The sequence below is a fragment of the Anomaloglossus baeobatrachus genome (genome assembly GCF_048569485.1).
Source record: "Anomaloglossus baeobatrachus isolate aAnoBae1 chromosome 1 unlocalized genomic scaffold, aAnoBae1.hap1 SUPER_1_unloc_5, whole genome shotgun sequence".
Taxonomy (NCBI): Eukaryota; Metazoa; Chordata; class Amphibia; order Anura; family Aromobatidae; genus Anomaloglossus; species Anomaloglossus baeobatrachus.
In genome coordinates, this window is record NW_027441778.1 from 1,693,356 (window position 1) to 1,715,242 (window position 21,887).

Sequence of the window (21,887 nt, forward strand, 5' to 3'; positions counted from 1 at the left end):
TGAAATAGGTAGAGCATGGAAGTACAGTATGTGCAGCGGATGTCTAAATATCTTCTATAATATACTGTAGCTATGTGCTAGACACCTTAGGGCTGTTTCTCAGGTGAAATGTAGGGTGTGAATACTGCTCTTCAGGACCGGTCAGCAATTTCTTTCATAAACTCAAAGTTGCTCAAACTGTAAAAACAAAACTTCATTATAGAGAAAATATTTTAATATTTTTTTAAAAAATATCTAACTGATGACAAGAACATATAAAACACAAACGCTACATTTCAGTGAGCATTACAAACATGGTCAAAATGTACATAAATAAGAAATAAAAATAGGATTCCAGGTAAAAGCATTGAACACACACAGTTCTGTAAAAAATAGTCTTTTACAAGACATATTGGTCCCCTTCAAACCATGATTTCGGTGGTGGGATGTGACATACATTGAAATGAAAACACGCAACTTCATCTCTGCTGGAGTCTCTTTCTTTACAACAACAAAGCTTGCCATCAGGATCTCAAAGGGTGAACTTAAAAGTCTTCTTCAAGGCGATGCTCAAGTTTCACTGCAGCTTTGAGTAAGGTCCTCAGATCCGCTTCCTTTGCGTCCTCCTGCCCGGCTAAAATAAGATGCTATAACTTATCACCTGGTAGAACCTGAAAGCATAGAAAATATCTTCAAGGTACTTTTTTAGTTTAAAAACAGAACCAGTTAATGGATTTGCTGGTGGGGATGATCCTAACCTAGTACCTCATTTATTGAGTGATCAGAAATTAAAGGTAATCTGTCACCAGATTTTTGCTATGTATCTGAGAGCACCATGATGTAAGGGAAGAAAGCATGATTATAGCTATTTCAATAAAATCTGTGTTTTATCAGCAGGAGACTTTCACTACAGGACAGCTGACCTTATGTATCCTAGCCCAACCCTGATCCAGCACTGATTTGCATCTTTCAGTCACTTTACAATGTACAAAACAATCTGCGGTGTGGGCCACTTTGATCCGTCTGCCATTTTGTTTTCTTATGAATTGAGCTTTGTTAATTAGTTACATATAATGGAATTATAAGAAGTTAAAAAAATGATGCAATAGTAAAAGTTACAATTAACAGGACCATCTGATCTTTACATTATCCATGTATGTTCAAAGATTAGTAGCTTGATGAACTTTCCTGTATGTGCCTTAAAGTTTATATTTGAATGCACTACATATATAAGTTTTTTTCAAAAGATCCACAAATGTTTTTGTGCTGTATTTTCTATTTTTGATATGGGCTGGATTATAGCTAGCTCAACAAATGAATTGTGCTAGATCTGCAGCAGAGTAAACTGACTCATAACAGCTGCACCCAGTAAGATAAGTGACACATCACTGCATTTAGGATTTCTGTCCCTTCTTCAAGGCTCTGTCAGATTACATAGCAAAATCCTGCAGACAGATGTCCTTTAAATAATCAGGGAAACCAGTGCTTTATATCTGTTAGTATAGGGTAATAACAAGATAGCTCCATTATTAAACTATATAAGGGCACAATCTAATACTTCTATTTTATGAACAAATTATATAAAGAATATTAATTGTGATTAGTCATTTACATGAACCTTCTAAATTTCAAGTGTTTAAAGTAGATTTTTAGAAATATTAAAGGTCCCACATAGAGATGGACATATTAGAGCGAAATTTTTATCTTCTAGAATTTTACTGTATTTTCAAGTATGCAGATTTTTTTTGCCATTCACTCCAGGCACATTCTGCAAAATGGCAGGAAAGAGGATAAAATAATAACAATAATACCATAATCACCATTCACCTCTTCAGCCACCTCCACTTCACACTATCCTGTGTATGATCCTTGGTGCCTCTTCTTATTACTTCCATGCACTATAACCCTGGGAATCTTCCCACTAGGCTGGGCTTCCAGTCATAATTAGGCCTTAGAAGCCTATGTGCATACACATTAGAAGCTCATGGTGTCATGATGTCATGAGTTCGCAATGTGAGTCACAACCTTATGATTCAAACATTCAAACTTTCAGCTGTGACTAAGCCTGGGACTTCTTGGTGTATGTGCAGGGACGTCCCAGGTCTACTAGCGCATGAAAGTCCTGACATAGCGTCAAGATGCCTGAGGTTTCAGTGGTAAGTAGAGGAGTCTAGGACCGTATAAAGGACAGTGAGCAGCAGAAGCAAGTAGTGAGATGAGTATTACTTGTTATTTTTTCTATATATTATGTTTTTTATGGTGTAGAATTACTGCAGACCTCAGAGCAAAATAATGACATTCAATTCCCAAAGAATATGTTTGCTGCAAATCGAATTTCCCAGGAAAATATTGGTGAATTGACATTTCGTCAACTCTAGCCCAACAGTGCGACAGCTAAGTACAGCCTTGGCCCATACCCACGCATAAGGGAAATGCGGGCACAAGTTTGTGACAGTACTGAGGTATTCGGCTGGGGCCACAAGATCATTAAATCTCATGACACTCGGCTCCCGCTCTTTTGTAAAGTAAACTGAGTGTCATGAGACTGTCAAGCCACTGTGATGTGATCCTGCAAATGCAGCACAGCTGCAGAGGACAGGGCAGGCGATGCAGAGGAGAGGGAGGGAGTAATCTCCCTATTTCCTCCATTACCAGCTGATGCAATTCTCGCACTGCACTCACATTACACCAGTGTAATCCAAGTGCACTGTGATGTTTCTCTCCCACCCATAGACTTGTACGGGTGCGAGAGAAAATGAATTGGATTCCACCCGCAGCATGCGGCAATTGTTTTCTCGGTCCGATATGAGGCGATGGGAGCGGCCCCATAAAGTAACGTGGGTCTGGGTGGAATGCGATTCTTTTATTGCATTTCACTCGCTCTGTTTTACTTGCCGTGTGTGCTCAGCCTAACAGGAAAACTTGGTCTTTCAGCTGAATGAAGTTGCTACTGGGTGGGTCTTAAGGGGGCTTTACATGCTGCGACATAGCTAGCGATCTAGTTAACGATCTGACACGCCAGATCGCAGATAAGATTTGCCGAGATCCCTCATGTGACCGCCGCAGAAAACACAACCTATGAGCGATCATGGCAAAATCGTATGTGCGATCTGGCGTGTTACATCGCTAGCGAGATCACTAGCGATGTCGCAGCGTGTAGAGCACCCTGTACTCTTAGAGGACATAATCAACTTTCTCCCTACTTTTTTTTATAAGGATGGTATAAATTATAGATTTTACATGTACTTAATTTAGATATCCATATATTTGTCTAGACATTAATTGCAATACCAAATGCTGGAGAATATTGGTAAATTTCCTACTTTTCTCAGCCAGATTTTCTTCGTTATATGTAAATCTCATTCAGTGTATAATGGGACATTCTGCAACTTTCTAATATCTCTCAATGTCTACACATTTGCAAAATATATTTTTGCTGATCAATTTTAGCTGATTATTACAAGAAACGTGCGTCAGATGAACGTTATCTGAATAATGTTTCTATTAAATGACTGCATTAGGATTTTTCAGGTGGAAGGAAACTGAAACACAAAGTATATAAGAAAGTTGGACAGTTTCCATTTTATGTTGAATACATTTTATTTACATAAAATTAGAAGACCCTTTTGGTCAGTATTTTTTGTGAGCTAAAAATGGAACTTGGAGAAAATAATAATGATAATAATAAAAATATTTTAATGTTTTTTGCATGAACATATACCAAATATCGGAAATAGGTCATCAGTTTTGAAGTGTTTCTTGTAACTCATAAATGTTTGTCAGTTTTAAGTGGTATTCCATTACTTTAATGTTATATCCCCGGGAGATCCCATAACATAATGCTCTGTGTGAGTCTGTCATCTGGTATAATTGCTGCTCCCGAGAATAAAGGGGAAAAGTACACTTTGGCATTTCTCCTATAAAGTCATGCTCCCGGTCACAAACTTGTTTGTAGTAACTGGTCCCTAACAATCATAAGGTGATGAAAAATCCTAACAAAAATTAGCAAATGACAACCCCATCTTCTGGTGCTCATTTACCATTGTGTTAAAACCATTTCCTTATCTTAGGCATAGCTGGAGGTGTGACATTTATGCGAAATATCATGCAATGATCATAAATATTATGAGGAAGAGTTGATAGGAAAGTTAGAAATGGCTATAGCATGACAATATCAATGAAAAAAATACATTTTATTTTACATTAGTTATGGACTCCACTTATCACACGGTAATATATTCATTACCTTAACCCTTTCACGACCGGCCGATTTTTCGCTTTCCGTTTTTTTTTTCGCCATTCTTTTTCTGAGAGACGTAACTTTTTTATTTTTCAGTCAATATGGTCATGTGAGGGCTCATTTTTTGCGGAACGAGCTGTACTTTTAAATGAAACCATCAGTTTTACCATATTGTGTACTAGAAAATGGCAAAAAAATTCCAAATGCTGAAAAATTGCAAAAAAAGTGCGATAGCACTATGGTTTTTGAGATATTTTATTCACTGTGTTCACTATATGGTAAAACTGATGTGTGGGTGTGATGCCTCAGGTCAGTGCGAGTTCGTAGACACCAAACATGTATAGGTTTACTTTTATATAAGGGGTTAAAAAAAAATCGGAAGTTTGTCCGAAAAAAGGGGCGCACGTTTTACGCCATATTCCGTGACCCGTAGCGTTCTCATTTTTCGGGATCTTAGGCTCAATGACGGCTTATTTTTTGCGTCTCGAGCTGACGTTTTTAACGGTACCATTTTTGCGCAGATGCTACGTTTTGATCGCCTCTTATTGCATTTTGCGCAAAAGTTGTGGCGACAAAAAAACGTCGTTTTGGCGTTTGGAATTTTTTTGCCGCTACGCCGTTTACTGATCAGATTAATTGATTTTATATTTTGATAGATCGGGCGTTTTTGAACGCGGCGATACCAAATGTGTGTATATTTTTTATTTTTTTAACCCTTTAATTTTCAATGGGGCGAATGGGGGGTGATTTGAACTTTTAGGTTTTTTTGTTTTTTTTTAATTTTTTAAAACTTATTTTTTTACTTTTTTTTTTTATTTTACTAGTCCCCCTAGGGGGCTATTGCGATCAGCATTCCGATCGCTCTGCAGTATCTGCTGATCACAGCTGGAAGGCTGTAAACAGCAGATACGCTGTCTTTCTCTTTTGCTGTGCCCCGGGCACAGCGAAAGTGAAACCAATTCATGTGTAGTACAGGAGTCATCACATGACCCTGTACTACCATGACAACTATCGGGAGTCACGTGATCGCGTCACGTGACTTCCGGTTTCGGCGGTAAGTAAAAACTTTACCGCGATTGCGCTTATAATGGCGCTGTCATGTATTGACAGCGCCATATAAGGGGTTAATCGGCACGAGCAGATAACGATTCTGCTCGTGCCTAGCAGGCACACATCTCAGCTGTGAAAATCAGCTGAGATGTGTGCCGATCGCGGCATGCTGCCGCCGGAGGACCGCGGGCAGTAAGATTATGTCATTTAGGACGTAATTTTACGGCCCGCGGTCGTTAAGGGGTTAAAGGGAATCTATCACCAGGTTTTTACTCCCCCATCTGAGAGCAGTATAATGTAGAGACTGAGACTCTGACTCCAGCAATGTGTCACTTACTGAGCTGTTTGCTGTCATTTTGATAAAATCACTTTTTTCTCTGCTGCAGATCTAGCAGTTATCTAAAGGCCAAGCTCTGTATAACACCGGCCTTACCCTTGAATGGCAGCTTTCTGCCCATGTGCAGTATACATAGAAAGCTGTCAATCAGTGGTGGGGGTTGGGTTGTGCATAGCTCAAGAATATGGAGGACTACCTGGGTGCGAGTTTACTAAGCCTCTAATGATTCTGATACTGATAAAACTAATTTTATCAAAACTACAGTAAGAACTCCAGTAAGTTACATCACTGGAATCAAGGTCTCTGTCTCTACATCTTGCTGCTTTCAGAATATTTGGCAAAAATCTGGTGACAAATTCCCTTTAATAAAGATGTCTCATATTAAATGTCTAACAATCTAAATGTTTGTAAAAGCATGCAACCTTGCTATAAAATCTCTACCTTTCTCAAGAACAAAGGGAGTTTTACTTTTATTGTTTACTCTTTCTTGCTTTGGTTACCAATTGCCACTATAATCTAGTGGCTGTTCCCCTAGGCAAGCAGCCCAGTGTCTACCAGCTCTTTTCTATAGAGTTTGTAATGCCTGCTCCAAAGCTGTCTAGATAACCAGATCAATTGATTTTCAGTGTCCTATGGCCCTCCAACTCTACAGAGGCAAAGATGTTTCTGCTTCCTGCATCAGAGAGTGCACAGTTTGGGCCAGTAGCACATCCATGCCACTAGTCCACATTTCAATCATCAGAAGTGCACCACTTTCTTGCAAGCAGGAAGCGTACAATATGAAACAACCTCTTTAAAAAGTATAAAGCTATTTTCTTCCAAAAATGTAGTCAGTTTCAAGTACTGTAGTTTAGTAACCAAACTTTTGCATTAGTATCTCACAATATATTTGGATTACTTATCTAAGCATTCCGCTGGGGCGGTCACATACCATGCAGCTCATTCAAAGTGAATGATAGCAGCTGCAGTGCGCACATACTAAGGTAGCACAGCAGGTATCATGATGCTGATTGCTGCATCCAGTGGCAGACACCAATAACAAAGGGCCCCCGTGCAAGAACAGTAAATGGAGTATCATAGTTCTGTCTATGAGAGAAGCTGCTTACTGACTTGGAGGTGATAGTGAGCCCCTTATCTCTTGGGCCCCTGTGCAGCTGCACCATTGATATGTATACCCCTGTCTACATCTGAAATTATTTTTTTGTAGATCATGGCCACTATTTTTTAAGATTATCCTTTTGTACGCAAGTCTTAATGAAGGCACCTGATCCATGAAGAGGTATATGCTTCTTAATAAATTAGATATTTCTTACAACTGCCAGGGGCTGATTTATATAGTCTAACATCACTTGATGAGTTTGTTGACCTGGTATGCTTCACCATGCCCCACCCTACCAGGCTGTACCCAAATTGGTGGAACTGGCCGGGGCTGGCGTAAAAACATGGCAAATATAATTTGTGATGCATAAAAAATGTTAGTCTGTACAATTGTATATGTCTGATAAATAGTGCTTAGCTATAATACAGTAGCTCATAGAACATATGATTTTGTATGCCTTTGAACCTAGGAACATTAAGACGACTATGAGTGGTGGCACGTGCACTAATTAAAAATAAAACAATTTAATCTGTGCATGCACTGTCGATCATATTAGTTTCCACAGTGTCTTCAATAAAATGGCGCCGGAGATCGCAGTGCACGCATGCGCTGATTCCAGAGCCATTTTATTGTTGACAACATACAATAGCAATGCACACAAGCCGCCAACATTGGTAATAGCAACAAAATTTATATGGAAAAAAGGAGGCAAAGCAGGAGGAGGAGTCTTTACAGAGGACCCGACTCACAAAGTCCTGCACCAATTACAACATTTCTGAAGGTTTGAATGAGGATTATTCTGCAATCAAGCCTTGGATTTTACAAGTAAAGGTATTATTTTAATCAGCATCCTAGCGCCATTATGGCACTGTCTCTAGTTTATAGGTTAGAAATCTGGTGGCTGGTTGCCTTTAATTTACTGCAGAATTTTTAGATTCCAATAGCTGTACCTGAAATTACTTCACATAGTCTTATTTTACACTGAAGTCAATCAGTTGATTGATTAAAACAACAGGTTACAGATAATAATTGGCCCCCTGGAAGAAGTTAGGTACAAAACGGCCGTTGGGGTGGAGCTCCTTGCATTGATAGGTATCATTACGGTATGATTGCTATTTACATTAATTCCAAAGGAAAACAAATTTTGTGTATTGTTCCCCTATTGACTATAACAAATGGTCCTGCTATAGACACATACTTTAGAGGACTTATATAAACTAGTTGATTGCCCTGTAGCTAATTTGTATATGGGACTATTTACTTAGTTTGGATTTATGCCTTTTTGTCTGTAATAGACAATAACTTTTTGTCTTTATTGCAGTGCAATATTCAATATCACTGTAATGCCATATACATATGACAAATATCATTTAGATCTATGCACTTTATTATTTGCCTGGGAATGTGAATTATTCATATCTTTATAGTGCAATATACAGTATGTATATACTATCTTTACAGTGCAATATCTATTTAGTTTGTCTTGTTATCTAAACACATGCATTATATATTGATACCTTTTCATATTGCTGTTATTGATTATTTATATACATTTATATAGTGTTTTTGATATTGTATCATCAATTTTGGGCCATTAGCATAGTGTACATTATGCATCAACAATAATAGGAGTGTTATATATCAATTGTTCTTACATTTATACCTGCTATATGGGGCCCCTCACAGGAATTTCTGTTTTTTAATTGTTTGTTTTTTTTTTTTTTTTAAAAAGTACTCAATAAAATTTAATTTTGCATGAATCTCTTTGTCCATTGCCTTACTGGCTTGAATGGAAATGTCATTACAGATGGTAATTGATATCATCCTCAACCTCTTTTATGAATATGTTGTCCCACTGATTGCAAACAACCAAAAAGGAAAAAACAAGCAGATTACAGTGTCCATATTTTTTCACAGAAGCCTGGGTTAACATATCGCAATATCTTTAAAAACAAATTGCTTAGTAAAAATTGCCACTCGGAATCTACAAAACTATGCAGCAATTATCAATAGGAAAACCTTTAATTTCTGTAATGACATGCAAGAAGAGACTTTTCAGCAGATGCGTCTCACTCGAGTGCTGCACACAGGCTGAATGCTCTGTATGACACCAGTCTAAAAATTAATGAAAAAACAGGTAATAACAGTAATTTTGTCTCTTGTTTCATCAGAATAACATTTCTACTTCTAATAACTAAATGCAAATGTATTTCTGCAAAGTTAACCAAATGTGAGTTATTTGATTTACCTACAGTACTACCTAAGAATTGCCGATGTAACCTCCCCCCTACTACAACTGTGTGGTTTACCTACAGTACTACCCAGGAATTGCTGATGTAACCTCCCCCCTACTACCACTGTTTGGTTTACCCACTGTGCTACCCAAGAATTTAGATGTAACCTCACCCCAATTACCACTGTTTGGTTTACCTACAGTACTACCCAAGAATTGCCGATATAACGTCCCCCCCTACTACAACTGTGTGGTTTACCTACTGTACTACCCCAGAATTGCCGATGTAACCTCCCCCCACTACCACTGTGTGGTTTACCTACTGTACTACCCAAGAATTGCTGATGTAACCTCCCCCCTACTACAACTGTGTGGTTTACCTACTGTACTACCCAATAATTGCCGATGTAACCTCCCCCCACTACCACTGTGTGGTTTACCTACTGTACTACCCAAGAATTGCCAATGTAACCTCACCTTCTACCACCATTGTGTACTACCAGGGCAGGCTTACTTTTTGAGAGGGTTAATCTGATTAATTAAAGAGTCCAATTATACCATCACTAGTACACAACTTTAAAGAAGCTTGTTATATTATTTAAGAACATGATTTCCTGTCTCGGCTCAATAGCTCTCTGTTATTTTTCTAGGAAGGTGTAAATGAGCCAATCTGAACCAGCTGTGATTTCCATTCCTGGCATCCCTTCGTCAAACTCCTCCAGTGCTTTCTCCCTATTGACTGATAAATTTTACTGCGACTTCCCTAGCTAACAAATTCCCACTCTAAAAGCTTCATGATATCTCAATTAGCAATGCAAATGGAGCAAACGTTTTTTAATTGTTGGATAAGACAAATGGCGTCAGTCGTCCTATGAGTCTATTGAATTGGAAAGAATGTTCCAGTCTGTGACCACGTCTTACTTCAGGACAATGATCATTAGAAATATATACAAAATTCTGCTGTTTTTAAGGACCACTGAACACAGAAAAGGCATATATATCTCAACACTACCTCCCTTATTCTCAACTTGTCACCTAATCTTTTTTTGTCTCATATTACAACTCCAAATGAGAAAAACATCCTGGTATCACAAAAGCCAAAAAAACCTTTCTAACTCCACCCATTGTTTAAGCTCCTCCCCTCAGTAATTCCTTAGCGGGAAAATTCTACATTTTCTAGGAAATCAACTTTATGTTCGGTACAGAAATTCTGCAAGACTTGTAGAAATGTATTCTTTTACTATTCATTTCTAAAGTTCCGTTAAACATATATGTATTTGGTTTAAAACCTTATGATGAATTTTAGGGGATTATGTCCTGGATATATTACTGCACATTTGATCTGTACCATATACGAAATTTGATAAAAAGAGTTTAACTTAGAATGGAAACTATGAACCACAGGTTATAATATCTCTGGATTATACAATTTAAACTTTATGGGCTCGGAAAAAGTGTGGAGGACATTTATTGTGTTTTCTTTACGAATTTTGTATACTTTGCGCCATTATCATAAATGTCCATGCAAAATTGATCAATGTTTATGTAAAATTCAAATGTAAGATTTAACACATTGTGCAGCCTCTCTTTTCTACCATTGTGAGTGTACTAAACACATCACTTACATGAAATTGATAATAATTTACCCCTCTTTTCTTTTTTTGTTTTTGTTTTTTTGTTTTTATTATTTCCTCTCCATTTTCCAAGAGCCATAACTTCTTTGTTTGTTTGTTCTAGTTTCTTGGTCTTTACCAATCAGGTTAATTATTTTCATATTTTTATAGATCAGACTTGTCGGGACACAAGAAAACACGTACGGTATATATTTTTGGTAATTATTTAACGATCTTTATTTTTAATGGACGAAGAGATGGGTGATTTGCCCTTCTAAAGGTTTTTTTTTTCAAATTTTTTAATACGTTTTTTATAATTTCACTGTATGTATTCGTCACCTTAGGGCACTTGAACCTGTGATTGTTTAATTTTTTTTTCTACAGTGCCTTAAAAAATTATTCAAACCCGTTAACATTTAGTGTATTTTATTGTGATTGTACATGATAAACCAGCACAAAGTAGCAAGTATTTGTGAATTATAAAGGAAATGATACCTGGTTTACGAAATATCTTAATAATATTACTCTGAAAATTATGACGTGCATTTGTATTTTATTCATCCCCCTGAATCAATACTTTGTAAGACCATCGTTAACTGCAATTACAGATGAGCAAACCTGAGGTTTGATGTTCTTAACGAACATGGCCTTTACGTAAAAATCAGTGTTTAAGTTCGGAGTTTGCGTGCTTCATATATGCAAACTCCTCGAGCGAGCATCACTATACTCAGGTACGCTCAGTACTCAGCTCAGTGCAAGCCACTTGCAGTGTTTGAATGGCTGGCAATGGGGGTAACAACAGCATGATCGGATGTAGTGTGTACCAAAAACAATAAAATATGGAAAAACCTCACCCATTTGACCCCGAACATGATCTGTTTATAGCTGTCTGCATCTGGCAGAGAACCACATTTCCCAGTTAGTGACTTCCATTGGGGATCAAGGCAAGTCCGGGTCACAAATCAAATTTTATCTAAAGTCCGTCTGAACTCGCTGAACCAAAATTCAGTGGATTCGCTCCTCTCTAGCTGCAATTACTGCTGGACGTCTTTTTTTGAGGTATGGTTCTACCAGCTTTCCACATCTGGAGGATAAAAATTTTGCCCATTCTTCTTCACAAAATAGCTTTAGCTCAGTGAGATTGGATAAAAATTTTATTTATAACTTGTTTACATTATTGTCAGAGGAATAATGACTAAGTCACAGCCAAAACAGCAGAGTATTTAAAAATAAAGCTGTCATTGATGGTTGATCGTGAAGATGATGAGAGCTATTCTTAAAATTTAGCTCAAAATGAAATATACTGTAACCATAGACCACAAGTATGTAATGTGGTCTTCAGATTGATTGCTTTCAGTGGGAGAAACAACATTTTCTCTCACTGAGAGCAATCAATCTTTTTTCAACTGGCTAACACAGTACCAAACCTTTTTTCTTTTACCTATGTGGTCTTCAATGACCCTCCAGGGTAAGGTAATAGAAGACTACACAAGAACCGCCTGAAAAATGCATGTGTTTTGGTTAATGTAAATATAACATGCACTGTAAATATGCATGAAGAAGGTCATTTCCCTTGTACAGATTGTAAATACTGTAGTTACTGTGTGGGACAATTTAACAGGCATGATTGGCCATTAATATTCACTCCAGAGAGAAGAAAGTTAAAGGGTCAGTTTAGTAAAGATGAGCGAACCGTTCACCAATCTTCACCGAGTCTCCTGGTGTTCATCAAAGCCCATTGAAGCCAATGAATTCCATACCAAGCCCATTAAATTCAATGGGAGGGCAAACTTATGTGTTGTAAAATGGTGTAGGGTGCTGTAAATAAAGAAAATGTAGCAGGACATATCTACCGAGTCTCCGGCGCGGCTGTAACGGCTCCTGTGGCTGTACTTATGTGGCCGCTCATTATCCCTCATACATATTCACTGCTTTCCCCACCCACCAGCATTTCTGATTAGCTGCAGTCAGACCCCACCCACAGACAGCATCTGAGATTGCTTGGAATCGCAGATCTTGTCTGCGGGTCTATTATAACATAGTGTAAAATAAAGAAAGAAAATTGAATAGGGTACCCCCATCTATTGTTACCAGCACAGATAAAGGCCACAGCTACAGGCTGCAGCCCCTAGCCATGCACTTATCTTGGCTGTTTATCAAAATGAGGAACCACATGCAGCTTTTCTTTTTAACTATTTAAATAAACAATTATAAAAACCGGCATGCGGTCCCCCCCAATTTATATACCCTGCCATAATAAAGCCTGACAGCTGGGGGCTGGTATTCTCAGGCTGGGGAGACCTATGCTTATTGAGGCCCCCAGCCTAAAAATAGCAGCCTGCAGCTGCTCAGGATTGCCGAAGACATTTGATGTGAAAATCCAGAAACTTTTCCCAGCTCTTCCCAATTGCCCTGATGCGGTGGCAATGGAGGTAATAAGTAATTAATCGCAGCTTACAGCTGCCACTAAGGCCTGGATTAGTAATTGGAGGCGCCTATAAAAAAAACCATTACTAATCTGTAAGTGAAATGAAATAAACACAAACACCGAAAAAATCCTTTAGTTTAAATAAAATACAAAAGACCAACCTTTTTTCCACTTTATTAACCCCAAAAGACCCAGGTCCTACATAATCCACACGAGGTTCCACAATAATTTAAGCTCTGCTCCATCTGAAGGCACCTTGAGTGGCCATAGAATATGACTGCCCCCTGTAACTTCAGGCAGAGACTGAGCCCCACCGATCAGCGTTGACATCAGTCAGGTTAGTTGCAGTGACAGCTGGAGGTTCCCACAGTCCTCCACCTGTGACCGCAGGTAACCTAACCTCAGGGGACCTCAATGAACTCTTACTGAGTTCAAAGACTTGCATCTCCTGTCAGACAACTCTAGGGTTGTTTGCCAAGAGATGCAGATTTGGTACTAAAATTTCTATACCATATTCCTGCACCCAATCTACACCTCCTGGCAAAAAAAACATATCACTACAGCATGCAGTATGATGCAATTTTTTGCCAGGAAGTGTACATTGGGTGCAGGAATATGGTATAAAAATTTTTAGCACCAAATCTACATCTCTTGGCAAAAAAATATACAAAAATGGTTCTGACACTATTTTGTGCAGTTTTCCTCTAGGAGGTGCAAATTTGGTGATTAAATCTGGTGCAGACATTTCAGCACCAAATTTGTATTTTATTTTAAATAAAGGATTTTTTGATTTTTGTTTATTTCTTTTCACTTACAGATTAGTAATGGGTGGTCTCATAGACATCTCCCATTACTAATCTAAGGCTTAGTGGCAGCTGTGAGCTGACATTAATCCCTTATTACCCCAATTTCCACCATACCAGGGAAATCAGGAAGAGCTTGGTAAAGTTCCGGGACTGTCACATTTAATGGATGGGCAATCCAGAGTGGCTGTAGGCTGCTAGTTTTAGGCTCGGGGGACCAAATAAGCATGGGTCTCCCGAGCCTGGGAATACCAGCCCCCAGCTGTCAGGCTTTATCTTGGCTGGGTATGAAAATTGGGGGGACTGCATGATGTATTTTTAAATAATCTATTTAAATTGAAGAAAAAAATGCACGTGGTTCCTTCTATTTAGATACACTGCCGAGATAAACACACCTGGGGGCTGTAGCCTGTAGCCATGGACTTTTCTGTGTTGGAATCAATAGATGGGGGACCCAAGCAAATTTTCTTTATTTATTTTATACCATGTTATAGACGCGTAGACAGGGTCTGTGATTTCAACCAATCACATGCTGTCTGGAGGCAGGCTCTGACTGCAGCAAATCGAAGACACTGGTGGGTGGTGAAAGTAGTGAATATGGATGAGGGATAATCAGCCGCTCTGAAAGTTACAGCCACGAGGAAACTTGGTATGTTGTTCTTTAACCCTTTTGCTTCCTTTACCTGGTTAATCACAGCCATGCTAATACTTGACATGGCTGTAATGGAGCCAGGAGTAGGTTTTCTGGAAACAAACACTTACTGAATATTGCTGACTTCTGAGCAAAGTATTTGGTAAGCTGAGCCCGAACGAACCGGCCAAGGCTTGTACCGAATCTGAAATTGGTGAAAACGAATCTTTATAGCCTAGTCTACATCCAAAAATCTGCGGTCACTCTATGTAACTGCAGAATTGTGAATCCTCACATCGCATGCCTGGGTGCTGTGAGAATTCTCCGATGGCTGTAAATAAGGAATATGAATACTTCTGGCCAGACACAGTCTAGTTGGATTCATGTTGCATACTCGCAGAAACGTGACCACTGTTCCTGGCTCTGACACCAGCGAATCCTCACAGCGTACAATGCACGCGATGTGAGGATTTACAAATCTGTAGTCACAGAGTAACACAGAACGACTGCAGACTTGTCGCTTTAGACATTACTTTAATTGATTATGCAGACATTTCCAGAAAACAATAAATGGTTTACTTTATAAAAAGGTTTAGTTACAATTCAGATAGTAATAGTTAAGACAGGAGAATAGTTATAGCACGTTCGTGTAGTACTGCAAGAGCTGGATATAAAAAAAGAGAAACTCATACATGTGTCGTGAATTGCAGGCAGAAACTGTTATTGGGAAATAATGAAAAGAAAGTACTGGAGACATCTTAGCTCTCCGTAAAGAAGACAGAGTCATGATTATGTCTATGCAAAATTAATGCTGTGAGTAAAATAAATAAACTGATGTGTGAGAGGATGCTATTAGCAAGCTGAAATTGTTCATCTAGGAGAGTTTAGAGGTCCACTGAAGTATAAACGAGTCCCTTTGTGAGGACCTTATCCAAAGGGAGATTACTGAAAGAATCCAAAGCTTGCCTAGCGGGGGAACTGGGAAAAGCGGCTGCAATAATACTTGTTTGTATCATAGATTAAAGAAGATGTGTGAAGCATGTAAATATATGAGTAACAAAAATGGAAATGTTTAAGGGAATACATCACCAGGTATTTGCCATCTAATCTGAAGGCAACATGATAAAAGGGAAGATACCCTTATTCAAGCAATTTGCTCATTACTAAGCTACTTGCTGTAGATATTATAGAATCACTGTTTTATCAACTGGAGATCATCATTAGAGGAGTAGTAACCCTGCTACTATGTAGCCCTTCATATTCATGAGCTCTGTATAATCATGTCTCAGCATTGATTGGCATGTTTCTGCCTATGCACAGTGTACATAGAAACCAGTCAATCAGTGATGTAGGGAATTCAGAGAGTTTGCAGCACATAAAACAGTGATTTTATCAAAATTACAGCAAGCAGAGTATTAGGGTGAGTTCACACAGTGCGTTTTTCGCTGCGTTTTTGCGCAGTTTTCGGGTGCGTTTTTGCTCAGAAAACTGCATGAGTTTGCTTCCCCAGCAAAGTCTATGAGTTTTCATTTTTGCTGTCTGCACACAGCGTTTTTTTTTCAGCTGCGTTTTTGTGGTGTCACAAAAACGCAGCATGTCAATTATTCCCGCGTTTTTCACTGCGCTTTTCATCCATTGAGTGCAATGGGATGTTGAAAGACGCAATGAGAAACGCAAATAGGTGTGTTTTGGTGCGTTTCTAAGACCAAAAACTCAGCAATAAATGCAGGAGGTGTGTAGTAAAGTGACATGTACAGGAAGAGGATTCCTTCTGTCAGTAAACACAGAAGTGTGAAACCTCCCGGGACCGTCACCGCCGCTTCCACCTCCCGTCCTGTGCATGTATGCTGCCGTGCGGCGCCATGTCTGGGCAGGAGGTGGAAGCGGCTGCGAAATCAAAAGTGAACAGTAGAAAAAAAAAAAAAATGTCATACTCACCTGTCTGCAGGGTCCCGGTGCCAAGCCCACTCCCATCTCCTCCCGGTACCGCCGCTACGGGTGTGTGCAGTCTCCCCAGGTACGTATGCCTGCAGGATGCAGAACCTGGCGATGGATCACCTGATGCAGTCACCTGACGCGTCAGCTGATCGTAAGTCTCGAGCTGACGCTAGCGCCCGGCCGGTTTAACCTATCAGCAGATGCGTCAGGAGACTTCATCCCTGATTACCGCCATCTCCTGCAGCGATCGGACGGGATCAGACTCCGCTCCAGGAGCTGCCGGTAAGTGAGTATTTTTTTTATTTTCTTTTTTTTTTTTTTACACCGATGCATCATCTGATTGTATAAACGGCTTTTATACAATCAGGTGATGTGTGATGTGATTCAGGCCCTTCAACCTGACACATCATCTGATCGCTTTGCCTTCCAGCAAATCGATCAGATGATATTGGATCCGGATTGGACGGCACGGGACCCTTGAACCAGGATTACTGCGGAGGGGGGTGCTTTATTTCAATAAAGATGGAGTCACTAATTGTGTTGTGTTTTATTTCTAATAAAAATATTTTTCTGTGTGTTGTGTTTTTTTTTATCTTTACTAGAAATTCATGGTGGCCATGCCTAATATTGGCATGACACCATGAATTTCGGGCTTAGGGCCAGCTGATAATATACAGCTAGCCCTAACCCATTATTACCCAGCAAGCCACCCGGCATCAGGGCAGCTGGAAGAGTTGGATACAGCGCCAGAAGGTGGCGCTTCTATGAAAGCGCCATTTTCTGGGGTGGCTGCGGACTGCAATTCGCAACGGGGGTGCCCAGAAAGCATGGGCACCCTGCACTGTGTATTCCAATCCCCAGCTGCCTAGTTGTACCCGGCTGGACACAAAAACCAGGTGAAGCTCACGTCATTTTTTTTTTTTAATATTTCATGAAATTCATGAAATAATTAAAAAAAAAGGGCTTCTCTATATTTTTGGTTCCCAGCCGGGTACAAATAGGCAGCTGGGGGTTGGGGGCAGCCCGTACCTGCCTGCTGTACCTGGCTATCATACAAAAATATGGCGAAGCCCACGTCATTTTTTTTGTTTGGGGGGGCAAAGAAATCCTGCATACAGTCCTGGAAGGAGGATGCTGAGCCTTGTAGTTCGATAGCTGCTGTCTGCTCTCCTGCATACACTAGTGGATGGAGGATGCTGAGCCTTGTAATTTGACAGCTGCTGTCTTCTCTCCTGCATACACTATTGGATGGAGGATGCTGAGCCTTGTAGGTCCGGTCCCCCTGACTCTCCCTCCAGCATACAGTCCTGGATGGAGCATGCTGAGCCTTGTAGTTCTGCAGCTGCTGTCTGCTCTCCTGCATACACTATTGGATGGAGTATGCTGAGCCTTGTAGTTCTGCAGCTGTCCGCTCTCCTGCATACACTAGTGGAGAATGAAGAACATATTGAAGAAGGAAATGACATCAGACCTTTTTTTTTGTTCACTGATAAAAAACGCATAAAGATGCAGTGAGCAAAAACGCAGCAAAACGCAGCGTTTTTTTGACGCGGGTGCGTTTTTGTGCGTTTTTTGCCGCAAAAACGCACAAAAACGCAGCGTCAAAAAAACGCAGTGTGTGAACCTAGCCTTAGGGTCCCTTTCCATACATCATGCCCCTCACTGTAGGGGTAGCAAAAAACCTTGTGACAGGTTCCCTTTCAGCTTTGTGCTGCCACCTGAAATTGTTAAGCCTCTGTCTGTGACTGAAATGATACATGCAAAAATATGTACGTGCTATCAAATGTGCGTTTTTCTATTCCATTGCTTCAGGTTTTAACAGCTATGTATATTTATAACTGAGGTATGAGTCTCGGCCAATACAGTCTGACGATCCAACGAAAAAGTGAATATACATGGGCTTGTCCATAGTGGCTTCTAATAGCATCGAACTGAAGCTAATATATTTTTCTTTTAAAACATTTATTGTTAGAATGCCACTATATAGTTTTCCCTTTATGGTAACTGGTTCCCTGAAATAAATTCAATTTGGTATCTAAACTACTAATTCTCCAAAGGTATACAACTAATAAAAAGAAGTGGCATTTTACCATCCTCCTAGTTTATGCATTCCATCTGCACCCACATAAATACCATATATATATATATATATATATATATATATATATACACTAGCCGTACTACCCGTTTTTGTTATTTTGTTTTTGTTCTTGTTTTTTTGTTAACAAAACAGAATGTATTAACGAAAGTTTATTCTGCACACAAAAAACACAAAACAAAGATAGAAATGTAATTATTAAAAGGCAAAAACTAAGCTAATAGAAGCATTTCACAACATATATTTCAACACCACAAATATTCCACACAGATTTAACTAAATTGGCCAAGTAATGTGCTCCGTCTGTCTCTTTCCAGGTCAGTCTCTTTCCCCGTCTGTCTCTTTCCCCGTATGTCTCTTTCCCCGTCTGTCTCTATTTCTCTGTCTCTTTCCCCATCTGTCTCTATCAAGGTCTGTGTCTTTCCCCATACATCTTTGTCTGTCTCTCTGGCTGTCTACTCCTTCCCTGTCTGCCTGTCTCTGTCCCTGTCTGCATGTCTGTTTGTCTCTTCCCCATCTGTCTCTTTCCCCATCTGTCTCTTCCACCATCTGTCTCTTTCACTGTCTGTCTCTTTCCAGGTCTGCCTCTTTCCAGGTCAGTCTCTTTCCAGGTCAGTCTCTTTCCAGATCAGTCTCTGTCTGTCTCTTTCCAGGTCTGTCTCTGTCTGTCTCTTTCCAGGTCTGTTTCTGTCTGTCTCTTTCCCTGTCTGTCTCTGTCTGTCTCTTTCACCATTTGTCTCTGTCTGTCTCTTTCACTGTCTGTCTCTTTCCAGGTCTGTCTCTTTCCAGGTCAGTCTCTTTCCAGGTCAGTCTCTTTCCAGGTCAGTATCTTTCCAGATCAGTCTCTGTCTGTCTCTTTCCAGGTCTGTCTCTGTCTGTCTCTTTCCAGGTCTGTCTCTGTCTGTCTCTTTCCCTGTCTGTCTCTGTCTGTCTCTTTCACCATTTGTCTCTGTCTGTCTCTTTTACCGTCTGTCTGTCTCTTTCACCATCTGTCTCTTTCCAGGTCTGTCTCTGTCTGTCTCTTTCCCCGTCTGTCTCTGTCTGTCTCTTTCACTGTTTGTCTCTGTCTGTCTCTTTCCCTGTCTGTCTTTATCTCTCTGTCTCTTTCCCTGTCTGTCTCTGTCTGTCTCTCTGTCTGTCTCTCTCTACCTGTCTCCCCATCGACATCTTATTACCTCACATATAAGCTTCTTATACTATGAATGTCTTTTGTTCCTATAGCAACCAATCACAGCTCCTACTAATAACCTGTAGTTCCAGGCTCCATTTACTTTAATGGAGGCATGTTTTTTGGAGAGTAAAGCGCGGGGTTAAATTTTCCTGTCAAAACATAGTCTACGACGTTCCATGGGTCACATGAGGTGTCTGTGCAAAATTTCGTGATTGTAAATGCGACACTTTTCGTTTCACTTTTTCCCCATTATGTAGATAGGGGCAAAATTGATTGCTAAATTGGAACGTGTGGGGTTAAAATTTCACCTCACAACATAGCCTATGATGCTCTCGGGGTCCAGACGTGTGAGTGTGCAAACTTTTGTGGCTGTAGCTGCGATGGTGCAGATGCCAATCCGGGACATATACACATACATACACACACACACACATACATACACACATTCAGCTTTAGATTTTAAATATATATATATATATATATATATATATATATACACTGTATATTTAATATACTGCTCAGAAAACTAAAGGGAACACTTAAACAAGGATTTAGCATTTTGGTGTTCCCTTTATTTGTTTTTGAGCAGTATATACCGTGTATATATATATACTGTATATACTTGTACACACATTTATTTCCCAGTAATACCTATTTAATTAGTGTTCACTCCACTGCTTGAACTCCCTTTTATCATTTTATACTGAGACACTCTCCAGCGTTACAGACACAATATTTTTCCTTTTTCACAGTTTCCTTTTATTTCTTTCCCACATTTATCCTGTCCTTACCATCTGTGTCTTAGAGTACTTCAATCTGCTGACGACTTTTCCCTATTTTCCTCCCTCTCCTAGCAGTCAATTCATTTAGCATTGAATTTCCGGGTAGCATTAAATAAGTGTGACATGGTAAGTAACTTAGCCATGTGAAATAAGGGATGCCATTAATCACAGGAAATAATTGTCCTTGGAGTACTCTGACCAATATCAAGTATTTCAAAATAATGTTTCACACTAGGAAACACGGAAAACATATGAGTTTGCTTCTTAATGACGAGTCGGTTCTGGGACGACTTTACTTCTATTACAAGTGTCATCTGTAGCTAGACAAGCTTGTTTTAAAGCTACAGGTTCACTGAACTCTAACAATATTTAATATGGCATCACTAGAGACATATAAACACATTAGAGATTGCGCAGGGAAAGGCTTGTAAAATGGTGTATACATTTTTAGTCTCAACTAAGTACATAAAAAGTCAATTTCACAAGAGTGGGAAGAGAAGGATGTTAGTACTGTTTCCGTAGAGGTAGTAATACGTTCTCTATGAGAGGCTCTTATTGCTACATACGAATTTCTCGAATATTTTACACTCCGGGAGTCACGTGAAATAAATACCAATATGATGTGGTTTTACAAACTCTCCATTAAAATCTTACTAAGGGTTTCCTTTGTTCTATTTAGCAGTGTGGAAGGATTTATATTGTGCACACATGTAAATAGGTTGTTAATTAGATAAGTACTGTTTTTAGGAAAATATATAAGTATAAATTACCAACAAAATATAACTTCAACAATAGATGTAGAATGTAAATGTGCTGCAATGTAAGGTGTTAAAAATTGTATAGATATGAACAAATCAATTTGAGTCAAATTTTATAGAATTCACACATCCCTGCGATTTTGAACAATTAGCAATTTGTTTTGCGCAAATGTGGCGCCCCTGAGGCTCTGGTTGCCCCAGGGTACTGCACCTCAATTAAGGTGCGGTATCTATCTCAGGTAAAAGGGGGGGGTTAATCATTGGTGTTCCACATTCACACACTACATACAGCTTAGGAGACTTCACATAGGACGGGATGGCTCAGGGTAGGCAAGGGGGTGGCCATCACGATGATGGGACTTGCCCGGTCACTGAAGCCAGCCACCTGGGGGTGGGTTCCACCTGGGGGGTAAAAATAGGCGCAACACATTCACATCAAAAACAGATCCGTTGGGACCATAGTTCTGACAAGACATTCCTGGAAAACTTGGACTTTACTAGGCCCGGAGCTTGGAGTGGGAGCTCAGGCAGGGTACCTAACTACTGAAGGGGACACTCTAGAAATATGACTCTCTCCTTTGCTTTTCAAACACTGGTGGGGGCCCCTTACTGGATCTGGGATTTACCAGAGCCCATCACAGCAGTGACCAGTGCGACCAGGCTGGCAGCTGAAGTTGTGAGTAAACTACACCCTGAACCCGCAGAGACTGTGTTAGCTCGTCCTTAC

General features: G+C 39.7%; 1 protein-coding gene across 4 annotated transcripts in view; it reads right to left on the minus strand.

Moving 5' to 3' along the window:
• Nucleotides 1-286: 286 nt before the first annotated feature.
• The window catches only part of CRLF1 (cytokine receptor like factor 1), a 269,795-nt gene continuing 248,194 nt past the window's right edge, over nucleotides 287-21,887 (minus strand). For 2 of the 4 annotated variants that reach the window (XM_075331305.1, XM_075331304.1), the window contains exon 8: nucleotides 287-613. In XM_075331305.1, the coding sequence (XP_075187420.1) occupies nucleotides 581-613 (33 nt within the window). In that variant the 3' untranslated portion in view covers nucleotides 287-580. Of the gene's footprint in view, nucleotides 651-21,887 lie in introns of all 4 variants that reach the window. The other 2 variants (XM_075331306.1, XM_075331307.1) reach the window with 2 other exon arrangements.